We start from the raw sequence: 22,037 nt of genomic DNA, 5'->3' as shown, positions 1-22,037 counted from the left end.
TAACTTTCCAATGACATTGAAAGTATGAGAGAAGACTGTGTCCAAGTGGTCGATAGAAAATGGGCTCTGAGAAGCATGAAAAACGTTGAGAAATAATATTGCTGTACTGAAAGAGTTTCATGTTTGTTGGAACTTGGTGCAGTTTGAGTGAGCACATGGCACTCAGGCATAGAGTCTGTATTTAGATTCTTCTTAAAAGGGAGAGAAAGGAGGAAAGTCATAGTCAGCGTAGTCAGTAACTAGTCAGAGTCCAAATTTTGTATTCCTTTAAGCTGTTGTGAAGTAATTAAAACAAGCAAACAAAACCCAAAGTCTTGAATGTTTCAGTTTCGGTCTTTTTTAAATTGTCATGTTAATGGCTTGACAGAAATAACCTAATTTTAGAGCTTATTTGCTTATTGTAGTATTTTGTGTTACTGTAATTATATATGATGGTCTTTTGTAAAACCTCCTTTCTGTTTTTATGTGTGCAATCATAAGCTGCACTTGACATTTATACCATACCACTGAATCTTATGGCCATCTAAAATGCTGTTTCTCTCATATGAGTGTTAACAGACTTTGAAGAGCTAGTCTGTAGCTTCAAGGAGCAGGGCAGTGAGTATTAGTTTTTTCATTATGTTTCTTTTGTTTCTTTGTTTTGTCTTAATATGTAGCTATCATTTAATATTTAGCAATTCCTTCTTGAATGTCAGTGCAAATACAAGGATGATAATGGATAGCAATTAATTTGATTCTGAAGTCCTAAAAGAACAGTTGTTTTGTTTTCTGTCCCATCGTTCAGAATGAAAGGTGTTCCACCATGATGATGGCTGGGACCTCTCCTTAATGACACCCTGTATTGACTGTTGTACATACAATACTTCGTTCACTACGCTGGAAGACTGCCTTACTTAAAAAAAATAAATTAAAAATTAGTCTTGTTAAACTAATCTCACTTTTTAAACTATAAAGATGTATAACGATCAATTTGCTTGTAGTGTTTCAAGTAGTAAGGTTAAAAACAAATCCTTCAGCCTTTTTCCATATCTGTTGCTTTTACAAAGTGATCAACAACTTTCGTTTGATGACTTCCCACAGAGTGGAGAATGCCTGCACCAAACTTGTCCGGGCAGCCCAGATGCTGCAAGCAGATCCTTATTCGGTACCAGCTCGTGACTATCTGATTGATGGATCAAGAGGTATCCTTTCTGGAACATCAGACTTGCTTCTGACATTTGATGAAGCAGAGGTAGGAATCCCAATATGGGTGACATAGGTATCTGCACAATGGTATTATTAATTCAAATATTTACCTAACCAAGTATTCAGCTAATGTAGGCTATTGCAGTTGAATGTGATTTTGATTGTCTTAGCTTGACTGGAAGCATATTCTGCATTCCTTTCTGTCAGAAGCTTAGTCTTCATGCTCTGTTTCGTTAAGAGCATCTTTGTATGACATAATGTTTGTGTTGCTTGTAATTATTGTGCAGAAAGGCCTGATTTTATCTACCCTGTCTTATATCTTCCTGACATTTTTCTGTATTCCATTCACTGTACCCATACCTCATCCTTAAATTCTCTGTCCCTTCACTGTTTTCAGTGCATTACACTCTACATGTGTCAGACATGTGTCTGTCTTTGACCCCATTAGCTGTGGCAACTTAATTGGCCTTGAGGCGGAGGAGATCATCCAAGATAGATGTTCTGACAGATGTAACAGTTGCTTCATTTTGGCTTTAGTGCAAGCCAAAAAGTGGCTCAGAGGTACTGTTTGTAGTGCCTCAGATGGGAAAAAGACAGAGATGCAAGAAAACTTAAAAATGAAGGGGGTGGATGGATATTGAGTATCTTATACTTGAAAGCTTTTCTTTGTGTTACGAATAGTATTCAATCTTGTGATTCTCTCACTGGGAATATGGAGTCATTCCTTTCTAAATAGCAAATATTATGCTGTTATGAGGAAGTGAAGCTAATGCTGTTAGAAATGCTCTTGTTAATTGTAAATTTTACCTGTGCAGCTGTCTGTTAATGTAAGAAATTGTGTTACTGCTGTTCTGAGTGGTCTAATGTGGCATCCCTATGTCACATTTAAACAGCTCGTGGTACTGTTAGCATATTCCTCTGAAATGGGGAGAATGCTATGGGACTCCTCAGTAGCACTGGTGATTACACAATTTAAGTGTTTTTAATAGATGCTACAAAGTTTTATAGGGCATAATTGCAAGGAAGTTAATAGCTTTTAATTTCCCTTTTTCCAGTGTTTAGGAAAGAGGTTGATTTATTTGGAGTTAATGCTTCATTGAACTCTTGTCTCTTACATCTGTGTGTTTAAAAAAAATAAGTCTGTAATGATCAATTTCTCTCTAATACAAAACCTGTCATGACTGTATCCTACTGTGCTTCAAGATAAACTAGCATGGAGACAAAATTAAAGTGAATTTTAGAGGAAATTATGATCTGTCCTAAGGACTGAACCCTGCATGTGGTTGATCTGAGTTAAATGTTAATTAAGTCATTCTTCAATGAGAATTGTACATGGTGTTGTCAGAAATAATGTGGTTCAGGAGGTAAGACAATTAAGTTAAACAACTTAGGAGAACTCTGTGCGATTAAACGTGAACTAAAAAAATTAAGTAATCGCTGAGGCAGAAGTCCAGAGGTAAATAAAGTACAGTCTTCATAGACAGATTTTTCTGGAAGGTTTAAGATGTTGTATCTACCTTCTCTCACTGGAGTGCTTCATAATTCTTTATCCATATGTAAAGCTGTATGGTGAATAATATTTCCTGTGAGCATTTGGAGTCTACTTTCTCTGTATCCCAGACCTTTGCTAACATGATGTACAGGTGATCACAAATGCTATACCTATCCTGTTCTAATGATAAGCTTGCATTTCTAATTCAAGTGTAACCTAGCTTCATCTAATAAATGATGGAATATTCCTTTTTTAGGTCCGTAAAATCATCCGTGTCTGCAAAGGAATATTGGAATATCTGACTGTGGCGGAAGTAGTAGAGACTATGGAGGATTTGGTGACATACACAAAGAATCTAGGGCCAGGTTTGATTTGCTGCAGTCTATCGTAAACATTCGAAGTGTAGTCTTTTCCACTATCTTTTCTCCCCCACACACCTTATTCACCTTAACCAAGCTTTGAGCATTTGGATAATGATAAAGCATTTGCTTTGAAAGTGTCTGTTTAAACTAGAGCGTGACTGATTACTATTTTGTGATTGACATTCTCTCTTAAGAATAAAGAATAGTCGGGATGCTGGTAAATGGCACACACTATACAGGTGATATGTACTCTAATTTTCTACACTGTTATGTGAGGGAAGTAAGCATGCATTAGTCAGAATAAAACAAAAAAAAGAAACTTGTGTAATTAAGCACTCACAGCTATGAAGTTAATTAAGATGCTAAAACGTCTGTGCTGAGATGGTTAGGGCTAATAGGAATTACTTGGAGTAGTAGAAGCACCATGTCATAGATTAACATATTAATGAGGTTGCAGAAATAGCTGTCTTGCAGTGTAATGCAAAAGTCCAGCTGTTAACAGTAATTCTTTTCCTTCATTATTTGATGCTCCTTCACTGCTTGTTATTTCCCTGTGCTAACTCGCACTCTTTTACTGGTGGAAATAAATGACTGGTAAGTGAAGCACTGGGTTGCTATGGAGGAAACCTACTATCAAGCTCTGTCATCCACTATTCCAAATGCTTTGATTCCAGCAAGCATGAAGTAGTTTAACAAAAGTATTCTACAAAAAGTAGGCGTTGTGCTAGAAATATAGGAAGATGTTGCAGTGAAGTTACACTGAACTGAAGAATGCTTATAAAGAAGCTATTTATACATATAAATAAGAATATGTATGTAGTGTAAGGATAGCTAGTTCATAAATGAAATTGGATGCTAACAGACCAGTAGCTCTAATGTCAGAGTACGTTTGTCATCCTTGGTGTACTTGAAAATTATGCTGTTTTTACTGAACATAAGTATATACTTTACCCTGTTTCTAGATGTGAAAAACTTTAATTTTCATATGAAGGTATAGCGTTCTTTAAATTTCTGTAATGTCCCAAGAGAAATTACCTTCAGCTAAGTAGATTTTTGCTTCCTTATGAACAGGAAAAGATCAAGCAAAACAGATAATCTTCTTTCTGTGAAATTAGTTATTTTACGCTTATAATTTCTCTGTGGTCATTATCTTCCATGTCATTAAAATGGAGATTTCCCTAAACTTTGATTTATTTTATTTGGCTTAGTCAGAAGCCTTTGGGATTTCTCACTAACTTCAGACATAACTTGCTGTTTTGGTTGTATGATGGAGGTAATAGGTGTTAGACAACTGTCTAATTTCTTAGAAGTAATCTTGTCTAAATTCATACTGTTAAACAGATATACAGTTAATCTTGTGCTTCTGGCATGCTCTAAATATGTGCTACTTAACACCTACAGCCCATGTCCACAAAACTTTTTATGCCAGTAGTCCTTGTTGCCTTCAGTTATATCACTGAGCATCTGACCTTACTGTCAATATGAGAACTGCATATATAATGGGATCATAGAATCATAGAATGATTTAAGTTGGAAGGGAACCAGCAAAAATCATCCACTCCAATACCTCCTGCCATGAGCAAGGACATCTTTCCACTAGATCAACCAAGTGCTTACAGGTTTTGTGGTGGAAGTAGAGTGGAGTCTTTAGGTGTCTTCTGTCATTTGAACAAAAACGTGGTTCTGCACAATTTATCCACTCTGTGCTGGCAGTGTGGCGGTTCTGTTACTATTTAGCATTGGCATTAAAGCTCATGTAACCATTGTTATATAAAGATGCTTAAGATGCTAACTAGCAGATTATTTCAGCCACACAGTGTGTAAATTTCTGCCAACTTTGTGCCCTGTTAAGGGGGAGAGGGTGGGACCGTGACAGCACCAATTTAAAGCAGTTTAAATTTTTATGGAGCTCTGTCTGAAGTTTCCACGTGTGCTGTGTGATAAACCTTGCAAGTCTTAGCTCTTAGATTTGTGCTAGAATAAATTTAATTCTTTGCACAGTTCTAGAGCACTGAAATATTTCCAGCAGAACTGACGTACAAATAAATACAATTCTTGAGCTCTGCTAGAACTTCGAGACAAAAACTTTGAAGGCAAAACAAACAAACAAAAAAAAACCAGATGTTTCCTTTTCCTGCCATTAACTCTTAAAGCTTTGATCAAATCCTAACAGAAAATTAGGAGGAAAAAAGCACAAACCCACAAACCACCAAGCCTGCAAATTGGCTTCCAGAGTTCATGGGGTGACTTAATGTCTGAAACTGGTTACTCGGGGTATTATTTTCATATTTTATTGCTGATATTTTAACTCTAGAGTTTTGAGACTTCCATTCTTCCTTGAATAGTGGCTAGGTTTTGAATCAATGACTTTGAAGCACCTGGAATGCAATTTAAATAATGACTTCTAATATAGAGAAATGTTTTAAATGTAGTTGCTGTTACTCATTACACTTTGTTCTTGTTTAGAAAGCCTAACTATTGTGAATTAAACTTAATGCTGCATTTCTGACTGTTTAATTGCTTTAATCTTTTAGGAATGACAAAGATGGCGAAAATGATTGATGAAAGACAACAGGAGTTAACTCATCAGGAACATAGAGTTATGCTGGTAAACTCCATGAATACAGTGAAGGAGCTATTGCCAGTACTTATTTCAGGTATTTTTTTGCTTTAATTTTTAATATCACTCTGAATCAGTATCTATTCTGAATTGGAATTACATTGTTTTATGTTGGCTAAAAAATATCAGCATTGACACTGCTTCTGTACCAATGGCAAATAACTACACAATACATTTGATTTCTTTGAATGGCAGTTTGCTTTCTTGATATTAAGTATTTAATTGTTGTTCAGCATATATCCCTAAGAGGCTGTGCATTAATATAATCTTGTAAGAACAGTTTTGGTTAAAAGGCTTGGTGTAATGGAGTAGCTCAGTTGTAGTAAGAGATAACTGCTGTTTTGAAACCTTCACTTTGGACTGCTGTAGTGTTACTGGCTCTGGTGTACCAAGTTCTTTTGCAAGGACATAACAGCCTGCTGGCATCAGCGTTTCCTTTTATGTGGGTGCCCCGGCAGTATCTCACTGTGCCGAGCCATGTATAGGCAGGCACAAGAGTCGTCTGCTTCTTAGGGCAGCCTGGGTGGAAAGAGCAGTGAAATGCACGCAGGTATAATGTGATCCAGACCAAGTTTTGCGCCGTGGTGGTTTCTTAAACAGAACAATCATCTCCCTTTATCCTACTCAGATTTTTTGCTTGCTTAATAACTGTATACAGAATATCCTTCTGCTGTATTTCTCTGGCTCATCTTTGGCATATTATGATAATGGGGAGGAACAAAAAATGCAAATAAAATATATGGTTTAGCAGTAAACTTAAAAATTGGGCGAACACTGTTTTTTGTTTGGGTGAGGAAGTGTGCACAGACTCTGTTGCCAGGGTATCAAGGGATGTGAACTTGCCTTTATCTTCCTGGCTATACTGCGGAATAGATCTACATCATAGAACAGTTCTTCTAAATATATCACATTGCTTTCCCTCCATCCCTTCTGCAAAGATAACGAGTGTAATGTTAGTATTGCACATGTGCATAAGCTTTATTTCTGTCTCTATTCTGAGATACTGTGGACATCTGTTAAATAATGGCTTCAAATGCTGTTTGCCATCCCAAAGGCTGGTGGCTAATGGTATTAATGGAGTGCATTTGACACTTGTCTGTGTGAGGAACTGTGAATTGGATGAAGTGAGACAGTTGTAATAATGTTTAAAAAAATAATTAATTGCAAGTTAATATAAAATGAAGTTCCAGTGGTATTTTCTGGATCTCACTGCACTGACCAAACACTGTCAGCTGTAGCAGCAAGGCACTGATGGCATTGTGTACAGAATGTGCTACTAACCAGGTTTGAACTCTTACCACATGCCAAAGCCAATGTTTCTATGTCTGACAGTCTTCTTAATTGGAAATTATGAATGTGGTTGGTACAAGAGTAGTATTGCTGTGTCAGTCTACTTAACTGGTTTCAGAGCTAAAACCCGTACAGTAATGTTAAAAATGCTGTTGTAGTTACAGATGTAGACTTAATGATTTAAAAAAAAAAAAACCAACAACAAGCAAGACAAAAAGCTCCAAGAAGCACAGTTGATCAAAACTACAATCTGTTTAGATAAACTGTTCCATAAAAAAAAAAATATTAAAAAGAAAATGCACTATCTCTGCATTAATGCAATAGTATTCAGGGTTACCATAAATAGTGATTGTATCTTACATGTAGCTTTTTCTAATCTATGGTATTTTTACAGCTATGAAAATTTTTGTAACCACGAAAAACTCTAAAAGCCAGGGAGTAGAAGAGGCCTTGAAAAATCGCAATTTCACAGTAGAGAAGATGAGTGCTGAGATAAATGAAATAATTCGTGTATTACAACTCACTTCCTGGGATGAAGATGCCTGGGCCAGCAAGGTATGTTTCACATTTATGTTTGGATATAGAAGTCTAACTCTTGTTTTGTAGACTTAATTGTGAATCTGAGACTGTTGAAATGTGCATTTGTCCATCAGTTTTGCAACACTGTAATCACATTATGTAATCTCTTCAAGGTTGAACATCTCCACAGATGATTGTTTTAATGTGTTTTTCAAACCTAGCTTTCTCTCTCAACAAGCTAGATTAAAGGACTGTTACTTGAAGGTGGCCCAATGGTTACTGGAGCTGAATGGTTGCACAGAAGACTTAAATTTGTTCACACCTTAGTTCTGATGTGTAATATGTCATCCTGGAATACAGTGTATTCCTCTCCATTTTTTTTTTGCTACATATAGTTAACTTGCATCATATTTGACTGATGGAAATTAGGTGTAAAAAGTATTGTTCTATGCCTTAAACTGGTCCTGTAGCTATGCATCCATAAGTGAGATCGTGTGATTCTTTTTTTTTTTTCTCACTTTCTACTAAAAGAGCTAGACTGTTGTCATATTTCTTGTGCAAAAGGCCTGAAGTTAGGGAAGCTTTAGTCAATTTTTGGGATACCTCCTTGAACACCAACACCCCACCCCATCCCTGCCCCATTTTTAGTCTGGGTATGGAAGTAAATTTCAAGTGTTCGGATTGTCTGAAAAAGGAGAATGCTATTCTGAGCAGCCTTTCTGTGAAGATGGCATATGGGCAGAATTGGTTCTTTACAATTCGGTGTTAAACCGTGTAAGTGATTTTAACCACTTACCTAGAGAGTTTAGGCAGTGTTTTTAAATGTTACACAATGCAGATATTGAAATATGCATCAGTCTGTAAAGCTGTTTGATGGCCAGCATCATAAAAGTGTTATTGTGGACTTACAGATAAATGTAGCTACACAACTGATATTCCTTTTTTTTTTTTTTTAAAGTATCTTAAGGTAAATCGCTGAAATGAACTTTTTTAAGGGTTAGTGCTACAAACAACAAGTAATTGGAAATTTATTTAAAGAAAATACTGAGACACAAAGCCAGACTTATTAACAAATAAAATCTCTTGCAGAAAATCTAACTGATGTAATCTAGACATTAAATTCACTTTGGCCTATATTGTTTGACACTTGGCCCTTAGTTTGCCTTTTGAGTTATTTTGTCACTATCACTTCCTTATTATGACTACTTTATGCATCTTTGTTTTTGTTCTCCTGTTTCTTACCCCTTTCTCACCTTTAGAAGGTAAGCTTTCTTCCGCACCCTACACCTCTACCTTGCACTAAAACAAAACAAGCATGTATGTGCGATTTTGTGCTGTGTGCAGACTTGTGCTGTGCAACTTTTTATTTGTGTGCCAGCTGTAACACCATACTTATGTATATACACATTGAAGTTTTAAATGACTCTTAATAGCCCAAAGAGTAGAACTGGCTGTCCCTAAGAGAATGGTAATGGCAAGCTGAACTGCATTGAGACCATCTTTCTGAATCTGATTAGAGCTAGCCCAGGATTTTAGAGCACATTCATGTGGAATGCTTTTGTGTTAATCTGTGTTACTAGCATCTGTAGTTATAAATAAAGGGTTCAGTTATGCAGGATCAAGCTTTCTACATGTCCAGAAAGCTTTATTAAATCGGGGATTTTGTCCATTTGTCCATTCCTTAGTTTTTCAGTAGTAGCTTTCCTTCATTCAGTTCAGATGGTTCATATTCTTCAGATCTAGGCTTAAAACTTTGATTTTGTATGTATATCTTTTAATTAAGCTTTATTTTTGGATTTAAGCATTCCTGCATTGTATGAAATACAAGTACAGTTTCGTTTTACAGAAGAAATTTGGAAACTTCCATGGTTTTAAAAAAAAAAAAAAAAAAAAAAGACTTGCAAAAAGTTGGCAAGCTAGCCTTAGGAAATTCTTACTTGTGTTGCTAACAAGGCAGGTTTAATAAAGGATTTTATTAAGAAAACAGTTGGTGCATTAGCAGTATCTCTAAATGGAAAATGTTGGTCATTATGCATAATTCATGAGTATGTTGTGCAGACAAGTATGTTTAAGTATCGTTTTGCTTTCTGAGCTGAAAATTTTTTAAATAGTATTTTGGTATTTGAATTAGGGCACGTTGGCAATTTGGAACTGTATCACTAGGCATTAACCAAACATGATGACAAAGAATTTGAGCTGAAAAGCTTACTGGGATAAAGAAGCAGGAAGTAGTTTGCTAATGGTGGTGTATTATAGACCATTTCCTTGTATTTATTGTGTATTTATGTATTGAACAGTTTGTTTATTGGGAGGGAGAGGAGGAGTTCTTAATTTCTACTTGAGATTACTGTTGCATGTGTTTCATGCTTGGTGATTAAAGGAAAGATCTTTTTCCCATGCTTTTATGGAGCAAAGTAAGGTGTATTTGGGGATGCACAATCTTGAATTTTACTGGTATAGTATATCCTTCTGTTGATTTAGAAAGTTTTTTTGTTTGTTATTCTTTCTTGAATTGTGTATACATAAAAGTATCACAAAATCTACATAGATATACTTGAGAAGGAACAAATTTATAGAACTAGAGCTGTAGGCTTTGCCATAAACTATTTTGGTCTTCGTACAGACTCTGAAGTGCATGTTACTGTTACTGCATTGCAATAATCTCCGCTTGCAGAAAAACAGGATTTTATAAAAATAGTATGCTGATTTAGAGTTGAAATAGTGAGAAAATACTGATCTCTGACAAAACCTTAAAAGATAAAAAAAACCCTGCATGTATTTCTTCTGTTCATAGTTTTATTCCAATTTTTTCTCTTTTCATTTTACGGAGCAGTTTAATTTGTATATTCTTAGCTTTTCGTTTTTATAATAAACTTGAAGTAATACTCAATTCATACACTTCCCATTTCCATAGAAGTGGAAGGGGTTGAAACTTTGGTAGCTGAGAAGTATCTAGTATCATGTGGGATTGAACCCTGGATGGTGAATAAGCTATCTGTTCTGCCAGAAGTTTGGCTCTGCATATTTTCTTCAAAATTCCCTTCATATGATCTTTGTGTCGGGTGCTGTGGTCCCAGCAGATTTTGTTTGTTTACAGTTGTTTCTAGTTCTAAATGAAGGGCAGGTAGGACCTCAATTTCATTTGAAAAACACATGTACGTGCAGACTCCTGACACGTGTACAAGCCACATGTCGCAGCATGCGTGAGCACGCCTAACACCTTCAGACGTGTATAAGAGCCACATGTGTGAACATGTGCTAACACACCAAATGCCTCCAGACATGTATGCAAGCCACATGTATGAACACGCCAAGCACCTCCAGATGCGTGTACAAGCCATACAGCTCAACACACATTGCTTAGGTAGTGCTAGCAGTCACAAAATCATGTGTAAAAGATGAAACACCCTTAATTTTATCCCTTGATAAGAGATTTAGATTGAGAGACTTCTTAGACTTCTTTATCATTTTGATGTAACTGCAACTCAGCAGGCAATTGAGGCAACACAAAAGGCTGCTTTAGTAAAGAGGGGAGGAGTTTCTGCCCCTCCCATTATCCCAATGCTGTCCTTTCCCAGTCATCCCACACCTAGCATCTCATCAACGTGCTAAGCAACATCTGTTGCCTTTTTAAAAATTCAGTTAATCCTTTGTTTCAAATTATTTATGGGTAGACAGGCCTGCAGTAGACCATTCATTCCAAGTTACTAAAGTTACTCTAGTCCATACATAAAACAACAGAAAACTATCACCTACCATCACAGCTGGTAAGGTGGTTTTTTTTGCATTCATTTCAGTTTTTAAATTACTATATAATTATTTACTTAACTCTTGTATATTAAATGCACAAATCTCAAGCTATAGAGAAGATGACTTTTAAAAGATTGTCCCCCCTTCCAACCCTAGATGCGTGTCCTATCCTTTGGATGTTGTCAAGAAGGTCCTGACCTAAGCTCTGAGACCCAATTTCTAGGTTTGAGAACCAGTCTTCCAGGTGAAAATAGTTCTGCTTTTGGTGCACTCTCTTGGGTTGTGAATCTAGAGCCCTTAAAAATATCCAGCTGTGTTGAATGACCTTTAGAAAGTTAGTTGAGTTGTATTATAATACTCTACAAGTAGCTGTCAGACTGACATGCCTGAATAAAACAAGCTTAAATGCCAAAATGTCCCCAGTGATCTTCGGGACTAAGAGTGCAGAATGAACTGCTCCACAAAAATGTGGCAGTTTTTTAGTATTGTCAAGAGTATCACATGTTGTACCAGATAGTGATCTTAGATGCTTGGAGCAGGCGTGGAGCAGGCTCTTCTCTGTAGGAGCTGGGCATGGGTAGTTCAATTCAGTTAACAGCACAAGGGACAGGCTTTTTTTCATGATCTGTATACTAATCATGGGATGCTAGATGCATTTCAAATTATTTCCATTACATGTTTGGTAAAAAGCTATTTGGGCTTTTTCCCAACTTCTTACTTAAGGTGCTGGGTACTGTGTCTGTATAGGATAGAAAACTTCTGGCCTCTAGTGGAGAGGTGATGCATGAACAATTAACAGAGTATGCAGGAAGATAAGAACTGAGTGGTTTTATCTTCTCTAGTCAAAGACATGCTGGAAAATAGCAGCATAATAGTCAAAGCAGCAGCTTCTTTGCTCCTGATAGAGAAGTTCTGAGTTTAAAACAATGACATGTAAACACATGTTTAAGTCTCTGAAGACAGTAAAATCCATATTTGAGAATTCTAGGAATTAACTGGCAGTCTGTTTTTCTGCAGACAGCAGCTATTGGACTTTAAGCAGCAGAACAGGTGAAAATTGCAGATATGCAGCCTCTTGTACAGAAAGTAGCAAAATTCACTGGCTGATTTCCATTTTTAAAACGTTGACTCTAATCTTCATGCTCTGATGTACACTGAGGAAAAAAATGGAACTAACTCTTAAGATGTGTGCTTATTAGAGCTTATTTAGAAATTAAAACACTAGTAAATAAAGGAATAGAGAAATCACTAAACTTGCATGCGTTTTTTCTGCATTTTGAGTGAAATCAAAATGTCTGTCTTACTTGGAAAGAAGTGATTATGAACTGCTAGTCTGAAAATGGGTTTTGAGCTGCTTACATGGGTGTGTTTCTGTAAGTAGGCTGTGCTTTATACAACTTCTGTCTGCTTTGATTGTGTTGACTTCTTGTGCTTTGATTTTTTGAAAATCATTACGGTGGTTTCTCTTTTGCAAAGGACACTGAAGCCATGAAAAGAGCTTTAGCCTTAATAGATTCAAAGATGAACCAGGCAAAAGGTTGGCTGAGAGATCCAAACGCACCTCCAGGTAATATTCAAAAACAAGTGCAAAGTATTTCGATTTGTAAAGGTCTGAATAGCTGTTAAGCATTAATAACCTATGCATAGTGGATCATTCTGAAGAAACCAGTAGATAGTGTTTTTTTTAGATACTGGAGATCTACCAAGTTGTGTTTAATGTCCTGGAAATCTTTGCCTGTTTTAAGTTGTCCAAATGTATTCTATATAACATACACATTTTTTTCTTTGCATTCCACTAGTAAAAACATAAATACATGAATTACATTGAGCAGTATTTAACTGCAGTAGTTCCTAATACTTAAAGTTCCTCATTCTGTACTTTCAAGTTTGTATAACTTTAGTTTTATCTAATAACAGACTCTCAGTATTTTTCTTTCAGTCTTGACAGAAAATGCTTAGCAGGAAAAACTGCAATAAATACTATAACTACAGTCAGCTTTGTTTATATAAAGGTTTTTCCTTAGTATGCATCTTTAAAACAAATAAAACCAGGTGGAGGCCTGTTCCATTTGGATTTTGGGAGACCTTATCTCTGAAACACTTTATCTGAAACTGAAGCCAAAATAATACAGTTGTAAAAGCTGGAAGTGAATTATTCATGTCTGTGGAGCTGCTGCTTATACCTCATTCCCTTCACCACACACAATGCCAGAAACCTCAGTTATTTGAAAGTCTTCTGTCATTTACGTTGACAATTAATGAAATACAACATTAATTGTTCAGTAGCTAAAGACAAATGCAAATATAATTGTAGAACTTGCTGCAAGTCAGACATATTACCCTGAACTAACCCCGTAATATTTTGGTCTTCTGAGTGATCCTTATGGCAGGACTTCTGAGCCAATTCCAGTGTAATAATTTAATGGAGGAACCAAAGGTGCCATTATTCATGCTAGAGGATGGAACCATGGCTGAATTGCAACGACAGGGATGTTATTCTTGCATCTTCTTTTCCCAAAATGAAATCAGATTTAAAACTGTGTTAAGGCTACATGAATCTTTCCGTCCTGAATCTCTTCAGCCTGAATACATTACAAATTGTATAAATTTTTTCTTACAGAAATGAAGCTATGATAACAGAATGATTAAATTACTTGAAATACATGGCACATGATGCACATTATTAAGGTTATGCTGTGTTATTTCAGAAATATCGTCTCATTATTCCATTTGGCATATATCTCATAGTTTTTGATAAATATATTTTGACGACTGAGCATAGTGCAATTAGTGTGGTGGGACACCATGAAAGTAGGAGTTTATTCATAGATAGCAAGGGAAGTGTTGTTTGATGTTTTACTAACTGACTGTACATCTTAGGGGATGCTGGTGAGCAAGCAATAAGACAGATCCTTGACGAAGCTGGAAAAGCAGGAGAATTGTGTGCAGGCAAAGAACGCAGAGAGATTCTGGGAACATGCAAAACTCTGGGCCAGATGACTGATCAACTAGCTGATCTCCGAGCTAGGTAAATCTGTTTCTTTTAATGGACAATTTTCTAGTGTTACTAAAACAGTTATTCTGAACTTGGAGTTGCATTGTTCCTTCACATGTAGGAGAGGAGGGCTGTTCATGCAATACATTTTTCAGCAGCTCATCAGTGTAGTAAATACTTAAGTCAGTGTTGTAATGTCAGTTTATTTTTGTTGTGATGCTCACTGCCCCTCCGCCCCCCCAAAAAGAAAATTAAAACAGAACCCATGCAGAAACTCCAGAAAGCCATTCATAGGGATCCATTAGCTAGACATAATGGTTTCATGGTATAATATTTTCTCCTAGTACTTAATGCATCTTTCAAATTGTCAGAAAAAGCAATAGGGGTTGAGTTTTTCATTCTTTAAGAAAGGAAGCAGCCTTTAGGTAAAACAAGTGACTCTTCTGACTTAGACCTAGTAAAATGCAGGGAGAGGGCAAATGCAAATTATTTTGAATAACTGTTATGAGTTAGCTAAGAACATATTTCCTGCCATTACTTGAAATCCATAGACTGCCAGGCTCTCAAGTGTCGCAATGGTATGTACACAGGCTTGAAATATTTCTATATAACTTAGTTCCATATGAAGAGTTGTTAGTTTGATATACAAAGGCTAAAAAGGCCAAAATTCACAAGTACTAGTTATACTGTCATTAAAATGATATGAATTATGTGTATTAGCTATAACAGTGGTAGTGGATGAGCAGCTGGTTTTGGTTTGGCTTCACATGGATTTCCAGCTGCATGACCTGGAGAATGTAAGGGCTTTGTACCGCTTTTTGCACATGTTGGAGAGGAGCATGAAGTTGGGAAGGTCAACATGCTTAAAGTTTTCCAGTAGTCAGGTGTTCTGGAATGAAGCATGAGATTTTTTTTTTTAAACTACCATATTTGAAGTAATTTTTCTATCCAACTTTAAACTTCTTAGCATTTCAGAAAAAACAGTGGTAGTGCTGCAAAGTGTTTTCTACAGTCCTGTTCATTTGTATAGTTCAGATACTTCTCTCCATTTTAAGAAATCTTACCAATAGCCCATAACCTTTATCTACTCTGTCAACATCATTGAGGCAACTAAAACATCTTCTTTTCACTTATTGGCTTCGCTTCATAATGTGAGGCATACCCTCCCATAAGGCCCGACTGACTGTTGCAGCAATCTGTGAATGAGTAGATAATAGGTCTTGTCCTGGGTAGTTAAAATGAACTGTGTCCTCAATTAGCCTTACTTTGTGACACTTTTAAAAAGTTCTTCTGAGGTTGCTAAATGTAAATTTTTAGGAAGGGAGAAATATGCTCTAAAGATACTCTTAGAACATAACAAGAACAGTTAAAAACAGTTAACTCCTCAGTTATTTTTGCTTTCCAAGGAAAAATATACTCTTATTTAATACTGTAACTCTTGCAATAATTGCTGGGAATGCTCATAAACTGTTTTTGTTGTCTCTTCATTAGAGAAGGGCTTTGTTCAATCCTGAGCTGAATTTGTGATGTTCTTTTGCTCTTGGGCAGAGGACAGGGTGCTACGCCAATGGCTATGCAGAAAGCGCAGCAGGTGTCGCAAGGCCTGGATATGCTCACTGCAAAAGTGGAGAATGCAGCCCGGAAATTGGAGGCCATGACAAACTCTAAGCAGGCTATTGCTAAGAAGATTGATGCTGCTCAGGTACCACCAATAATTTAATAATTGCTTCAGAAAATTGTTATATTACAGTATTGATTCTTCTTTTATCTTTTGATTCTGTTTTATTTTCACTTATACGCAACTTCTTTCTATTAAGAATTGGCTTGCAGATCCTAATGGGGGCAGTGAAGGAGAAGAACATATTCGGGGAATTATGGCTGAAGCAAGGAAAGTTGCAGAACTATGTGAGGAGCCTAAAGAAAGAGATGATATCCTTCGTTCCTTGGGGGAGATCTCTGCTTTGACAGCTAAGCTGTCTGATCTGCGACGACAGTATGTATTTTTTTTGTATCACCATAAATTTATCTGAATGTTTCATTTGCAGTTCGAACTGATGAAATTATTAATCTGAATATTGATGATTCATTTGGGGATATATTTTCCTCCAAGAACTGGAAATGGACGTTATAATTTCTAGCTTTCATCCTGCATATAATAAAAATAGAATACAAAGAATTGTCAGTTCTTGGAGAAAAAAAAGTTAACTTTTTTTAACATCCTTTAAAAAATTTTGTCTATAAGATATAGTATTCTTTTTAATGCTTCACCTTAATGATTTATATCCTAAAGCCTGACTTATATGATCTTCCTCCAAAAGAAAATGAGTGACTACAATTGTGTATCTATAACATGTTTTTTTTATAATTTTTTTTTTTTACTGCCTACGGAACACTTGACAGGCAAACTGAAGCCTTTGCAATACTCAAGCACTTCAAAGGAATGAGATAATGTGAAATTTAAGTTTGTTTATACAGACAAATGTCATCACCGTTTTTCGCTCAGCAGTTTACTACGTGGCAGAGTGCAATAACTAGCACTTGAATACTGAGTCAAGTATTTTAATCTGTAACTGTAAACTCTATAAAAGATAAATATTATGACTTGGAGAAAATCCTGTTACCTTGTGTTCAGTGCTCAGCTGGAAATGATATTTCTATATCAGTTTTGCAAAGGAGATGCTTGAGAATGCAAGTGAGAAACTATTACTTTAAAAATTCTGATCTTTAATCTATGGCCAGTTGCAATATGTAGATAAATATTTTTTCTTTGAAGTTTGACACTTCAAGCTTTTCTTGACGCTTCATTGGCAGCCCTAATGTACTGTTTTCTGGTTTATGAATAGCCTTGGGTCTGTTGCTACTTACTTTTGTACTTGCAATCTGATGTTATTGCAGGTGTTCATAAGATGGCCATGGGTAAGGGAAATCAAACTGATGAGTGACAATGCCATACCTTCCCCTGCCTCAGTGCTGTGTTGAACATAAGTAATATCTAGGTGCCACAGCAGCGAAATGAGGTGGGGATGTATGGATGACAGATCTGCATTATTTGTTCTGAGATTCAAGTCTGAAATTTTACTTTATTTAGAAGATGAAGTACCTCTCTTGTCTTCTTCTTCCTACAGAATTCGAGAGTAGCTGTAAAAGATCTGTATATTACTATAACTTTGTTTTTCTATTTTTTAAATCCTCAGTGGGAAAGGTGACTCTCCTGAGGCCCGTGCATTGGCGAAGCAAATAGCTACATCACTTCAGAATTTACAGTCCAAAACAAACAGAGCTGTAGCAAATACTAGGCCAGTTAAAGCAGCTGTCCATTTGGAGGGCAAGATTGAGCAAGCTCAAAGGTGGATAGACAATCCTACAGTTGATGATCGGGGAGTAGGTAAGTGTTTCTGCATACTTCTTACCCCACCCCCCCAATCACAATTTTACAGTTTAACTTAGCAATTTTTATGACTGAACGTACTGCTACTGAGATGCTGAGGATGTGTGGAATTTCTTCATTGATGATGAGACGTGCAGTTCCTGGCTGGTGGTTTATAGCCAAGTCCTGGCTGCAATATTATTGAATGAGGCTGGCCTGTGATTCTCTTGGTGCTGGAAAGAACAATTTTGGCAAAGAATGGGAGAATGTGTGCTGTAGAACAGACAAACTTTAGAATGCTCCTTGCTCTTTTAATGTCATGCAAATATAGAATCTCATATCTGAATCTATATATACTCCAGCAAATTGAGTAATTGAGTCCTTCATAAACCTCATCTAAAAATATCACTTCTTGTATGATTTCTGGGTTATCTGAGGAGACTGCTACTTAATCGAAGAGAAAAGTGATCCGTGAATCCAAGCATGCTATCAGCAAGCATAAATTATGGCTCAGGAATAGTGTTACCGAGAGCTTATTGTAAAACATCTCTGAAATTTTTTCTTGTTTTCTTCTGATGCTATTGCAAGTAGGAGGATGAAGTTTCAAAACTGTATTCAACAGTTCTGTAGCATCTGATATGGGTGGAAATGCCTTATAAGATACAGTATATCTGCAAGACTTTCACATTTAAAGACTTTCACATACCTTTCCTTATGTCTGTCAAGATGATTTCTGTTGTGTGAATAGCGAATGACAGATATGTGAATGAAAAATTTATTGATGTTGATAGCTTGGACACGTGTGAAAATCAATTTTACATGCAATATTTTAACAAAATAGTGGAGTTCCGTGTGTTTGACTCTTTATGATGAGCAGAAAGTACACCAAATGAAAGTATGCCTTCATAATTTTAGTTGATCTATAACATGGTAAAATCTGAGGTGGTTGTCTTGAGGAAGCACAGAAAATAAGCTTAATTTGTATTATTTTTAATGCAAAATAAACAAAGGGAACTTAAACCTGCTCCCCTACCCCCCAAAATCTATAAGTACCTAGTTAATCGTGAAGCTTGTGTACATACTGGAAGTTTTCTGAAGGAACCAAAGTTTCTCAGTGCTGGATGTGTACTACAGAATACAGAGTTTAATCAATTGTAATAGTAATATGTAATGATAAAAATGTGTGAAAGGATGTAACGTCCCAAAACTGTAATGTTTGTAGGTTAATGAAGAAAAATTCTAGTTGTAACATGATGCCATTTTTTTCTTTTCATTTAAATCCCTTTCCTCGGATTGAGCCTTGGTAGGGTGTGCTTATAGGTAGGAAAGGTTATATTCAGAATGTCAATCAGGTATGTGCTCTGTTTGATGTAGACAGCACTTGTATGGTAGCATTGGCTTAAACTGATTCTTCAGTAGGTCTTTGAAGGACTTAATATATGATGACTTCCTTTAAAAAGACTACTATTGTATTACTTGAAAGAACAGAGGAACACGTTGTTAAAGAACAGGAAGCTTCTGAGTGAGTTAAGGACATTGCCCATACTAAAAATGACTTTTTTAACAGAAAGAACTTCAACATGCTGTGAAGGCTTTTTAGGTTTTTATTATTTTTTTCCAGTCCTGGACACTGGACATGCCTTTACCCATGACTTCTGGAACCCCTGTAGAGGGTATTCTGTTCTAAAATTTATGTTTTGTACATGGATTTTTCCCCTCTTCCTGCTCAGCTTGTTACGACTTGAAGTGACATGGAGAAGAATTGCAGTACTTGGAGTTTGCAAGCAATTTCTATTACAGTCAACAGATTAGTTATGTGGGGATATCTGACAGCTATAATGGTTAACTTGAGGCCACCCTAGCTAAAAAAGGATGCATCTCTAGGCCTGAAGTGCTGTAATAGGCAAAAGAAATTGGTGAGGGGTGAATTCCTGTTTGGGTTTGAAGTGCCATTGCTGAGAAACTGCAGAAGATCCTTCTCACCACCCAGAAATGTGTTCTTAAAAACCCAGATGTTCTGGAATGCCATTTAGTTCATGGGATGTTTGAATTACACTTTCAAGTTTTGGTTGTCCTGTATGTTAATGCAACATGACTTCTTCCACTGTAGGCCAGGCAGCAATTCGGAGTCTGGTCGCAGAAGGTCGTCGTTTAGCCAACGTCATGATGGGACCTTATCGTCAAGACCTGCTTGCCAAATGTGACCGTGTAGACCAGCTGGCTGCTCAACTTGCTGACCTCGCAGCAAGAGGGGAGGGAGAGTCTCCTCAGGCTAGGGCAATTGCTGCTCAGCTTCAGGACTCGCTGAAGGTAAAAATCTTTTTTTGGACACATGATAATACATGGAAGGGTTTGCACTGCCTTGATAATGGGCTTCTATGTTGGAGGCACCAATACACAGAGGAACAAAAAAAAAGCAGCCAAACAAGTGGTGGTTTATCTGGGACACGTAAAGCAAGCTTTCTACAATACATCTTGATACCGTGCTTCAGGGATTAATTCTAAATGAGTAATTTAGAAGTAAAAATAAAGAAAAGTCTTACTTTCAATGAAGATAGCATGTTAGCATTGCAAATTTGAGTGTCAGGGTCTTATGATGCCTGATCCTGCTACAATGAGTGGCGTGTAAGCTTCTTGCATTTCAAATGATGAAAAAGTGATTTACTAAACATGCTTATGAGATTGTTTTATCTTTATAGCTTTCAACATAACAGGCTGTTTTTCTTTATTCTTTGTCAATAAGAGGTTTTCTGGGATTTAAATCCCTGTGAACTTAATGGTTCTGTATCATGTGTTAATAGTTTCTGTTTTTTTGAAGGATCTTAAGGCACGGATGCAAGAAGCAATGACCCAGGAGGTTTCTGATGTTTTTAGTGACACTACAACTCCTATTAAGTTGTTGGCAGTAGCAGCCACTGCTCCTTCTGATACTCCCAATAGAGAAGAGGCAAGTATATGAAAGAGTGTTTTTTCCCTGTGTGAAGCTTCAGTTACTGTTTAGTTATTATTTAGTTATTGTTACAAGAATCACTATTTTGAAAAATGAACTGGTATTTTGAATAAGTATTCTGAACAATGAATCAGTATTTTTTTCACAAGCTTGTAATACATGCTTATTAATTCTGACTGCGAGATGATTGCCATGAAAATCTTTCTGGTCTCTTGGGGACTAAGGATTGTGCTATATATCCCTGGAAACTGTATCATCCCTGACTCCAGTAAATGCTAAAGACTGTTCCCTGTGATGTTCATACCATGTTATCTTCAGCATGCTGATAATTCTAGTGCCAAATCACTGACAGCAGTTAGTGGATTGCATATCTCGACATTATATTAGATGATTAAAGTTGTCTAATTCATGTCAAGATTAATCAGCATACTTAACCTGTTCTCTTGCTGTATAATGCTTCCCATAATTCAATGCTTCTGGCCTTGAAGTATCTAAAACTCTCTGCTTGCAAGCTCTGTTTGGCTGGTTGATTTGAACATGATCAAAATAATTACCAAGGCCTTGGGAAATTTAACTTTATAACAGGATAGATTTTGTCAATGTATTCTGTCCTTGCGTAAATAAGAATGGTGGAAGAATGCATATATTCTTTTTCCAATGTGAAGCTTCAATTTTTAGAGTAAAACTCATATTTTTATTCCAAATGCAGTCACTTCTGGATTCTGGTTTTGAGGATTTATCTTTGTAAGCTAGAACGGTTTCAACTCAGTTGTTAGAACAGTGGTTGGGAATTAATGTACTTTATATCTCAAAGCTATGAAGTGTGATAGTATCTATTGTAGACCAAATGAGTTAGTAGAGAAGAAAGTCCCCTAATGTAAAAAGGAAAAAATGAAACTGTTTCAGACCCTTTGTGTCTTGTTGCATCATGTCAGGAGACGTGTTAAGTTTAGATGTTATGAAGGTGTCACATACCAGAGACACTTGAAGGAATTTTTTGTTCTGTTTCTGAAGTAAGGCTTTTTAAATATATTTTTCTCTTCTGACAAGTAGGTGTTTGATGAAAGAGCAGCAAACTTTGAAAACCATGCTGCTAGACTGGGAGCAACAGCAGAAAAAGCAGCTGCAGTTGGAACTGCTAATAAAACCACTGTGGAAGGCATTCAGGCAACAGTGAAATCAGCAAGGGAACTTACCCCACAGGTTTGCTTTCTTAGTCTCAAAATGCTATTATAAGGGTTGGGAAGGACTTCTGTGGAATTTTCCATTTGTTTCTGCTTATTGGAGTAAGATGTTAATAGCAGCAAGGAACATAGCACCGACATTCTGAGAAGAGAAATGGCAAATATTCATGTATATCCTAACGGGTAGGACAAGGTAATTAAATGATGTATCTTACTCTTCAGCTTTTGGACAGAAGCGCCAGTAACTTATCCTTGAAACGGTTACTTGGAGGCTTAATAGAGTAGAGAAAATGCTTCTTCAATGATTTTTTTCCAAATTAAAC

General features: G+C 36.5%; 1 protein-coding gene across 3 annotated transcripts in view; it reads left to right on the top strand.

Moving 5' to 3' along the window:
- Nucleotides 1-22,037, top strand: part of VCL (vinculin) — a 63,846-nt gene that overhangs the window by 29,142 nt on the left and 12,667 nt on the right. For all 3 annotated transcript variants that reach the window (XM_035542937.1, XM_035542946.1, XM_050712029.1), the window contains exons 3-14: nucleotides 1,081-1,231; nucleotides 2,934-3,042; nucleotides 5,574-5,696; nucleotides 7,344-7,504; nucleotides 12,695-12,785; nucleotides 14,099-14,246; nucleotides 15,762-15,915; nucleotides 16,031-16,206; nucleotides 17,408-17,598; nucleotides 19,691-19,890; nucleotides 20,399-20,527; nucleotides 21,584-21,733. In XM_035542937.1, coding sequence (XP_035398830.1) covers nucleotides 1,081-1,231; nucleotides 2,934-3,042; nucleotides 5,574-5,696; nucleotides 7,344-7,504; nucleotides 12,695-12,785; nucleotides 14,099-14,246; nucleotides 15,762-15,915; nucleotides 16,031-16,206; nucleotides 17,408-17,598; nucleotides 19,691-19,890; nucleotides 20,399-20,527; nucleotides 21,584-21,733 — 1,783 coding nt within the window. The remainder of the gene's footprint in view (nucleotides 1-1,080; nucleotides 1,232-2,933; nucleotides 3,043-5,573; nucleotides 5,697-7,343; nucleotides 7,505-12,694; nucleotides 12,786-14,098; nucleotides 14,247-15,761; nucleotides 15,916-16,030; nucleotides 16,207-17,407; nucleotides 17,599-19,690; nucleotides 19,891-20,398; nucleotides 20,528-21,583; nucleotides 21,734-22,037) is intronic.

Source organism: Cygnus atratus, chromosome 7, assembly GCF_013377495.2.
Source record: "Cygnus atratus isolate AKBS03 ecotype Queensland, Australia chromosome 7, CAtr_DNAZoo_HiC_assembly, whole genome shotgun sequence".
Taxonomy (NCBI): domain Eukaryota; kingdom Metazoa; phylum Chordata; class Aves; order Anseriformes; family Anatidae; genus Cygnus; species Cygnus atratus.
This window is presented reverse-complemented; position numbering and strand designations above follow the sequence as displayed.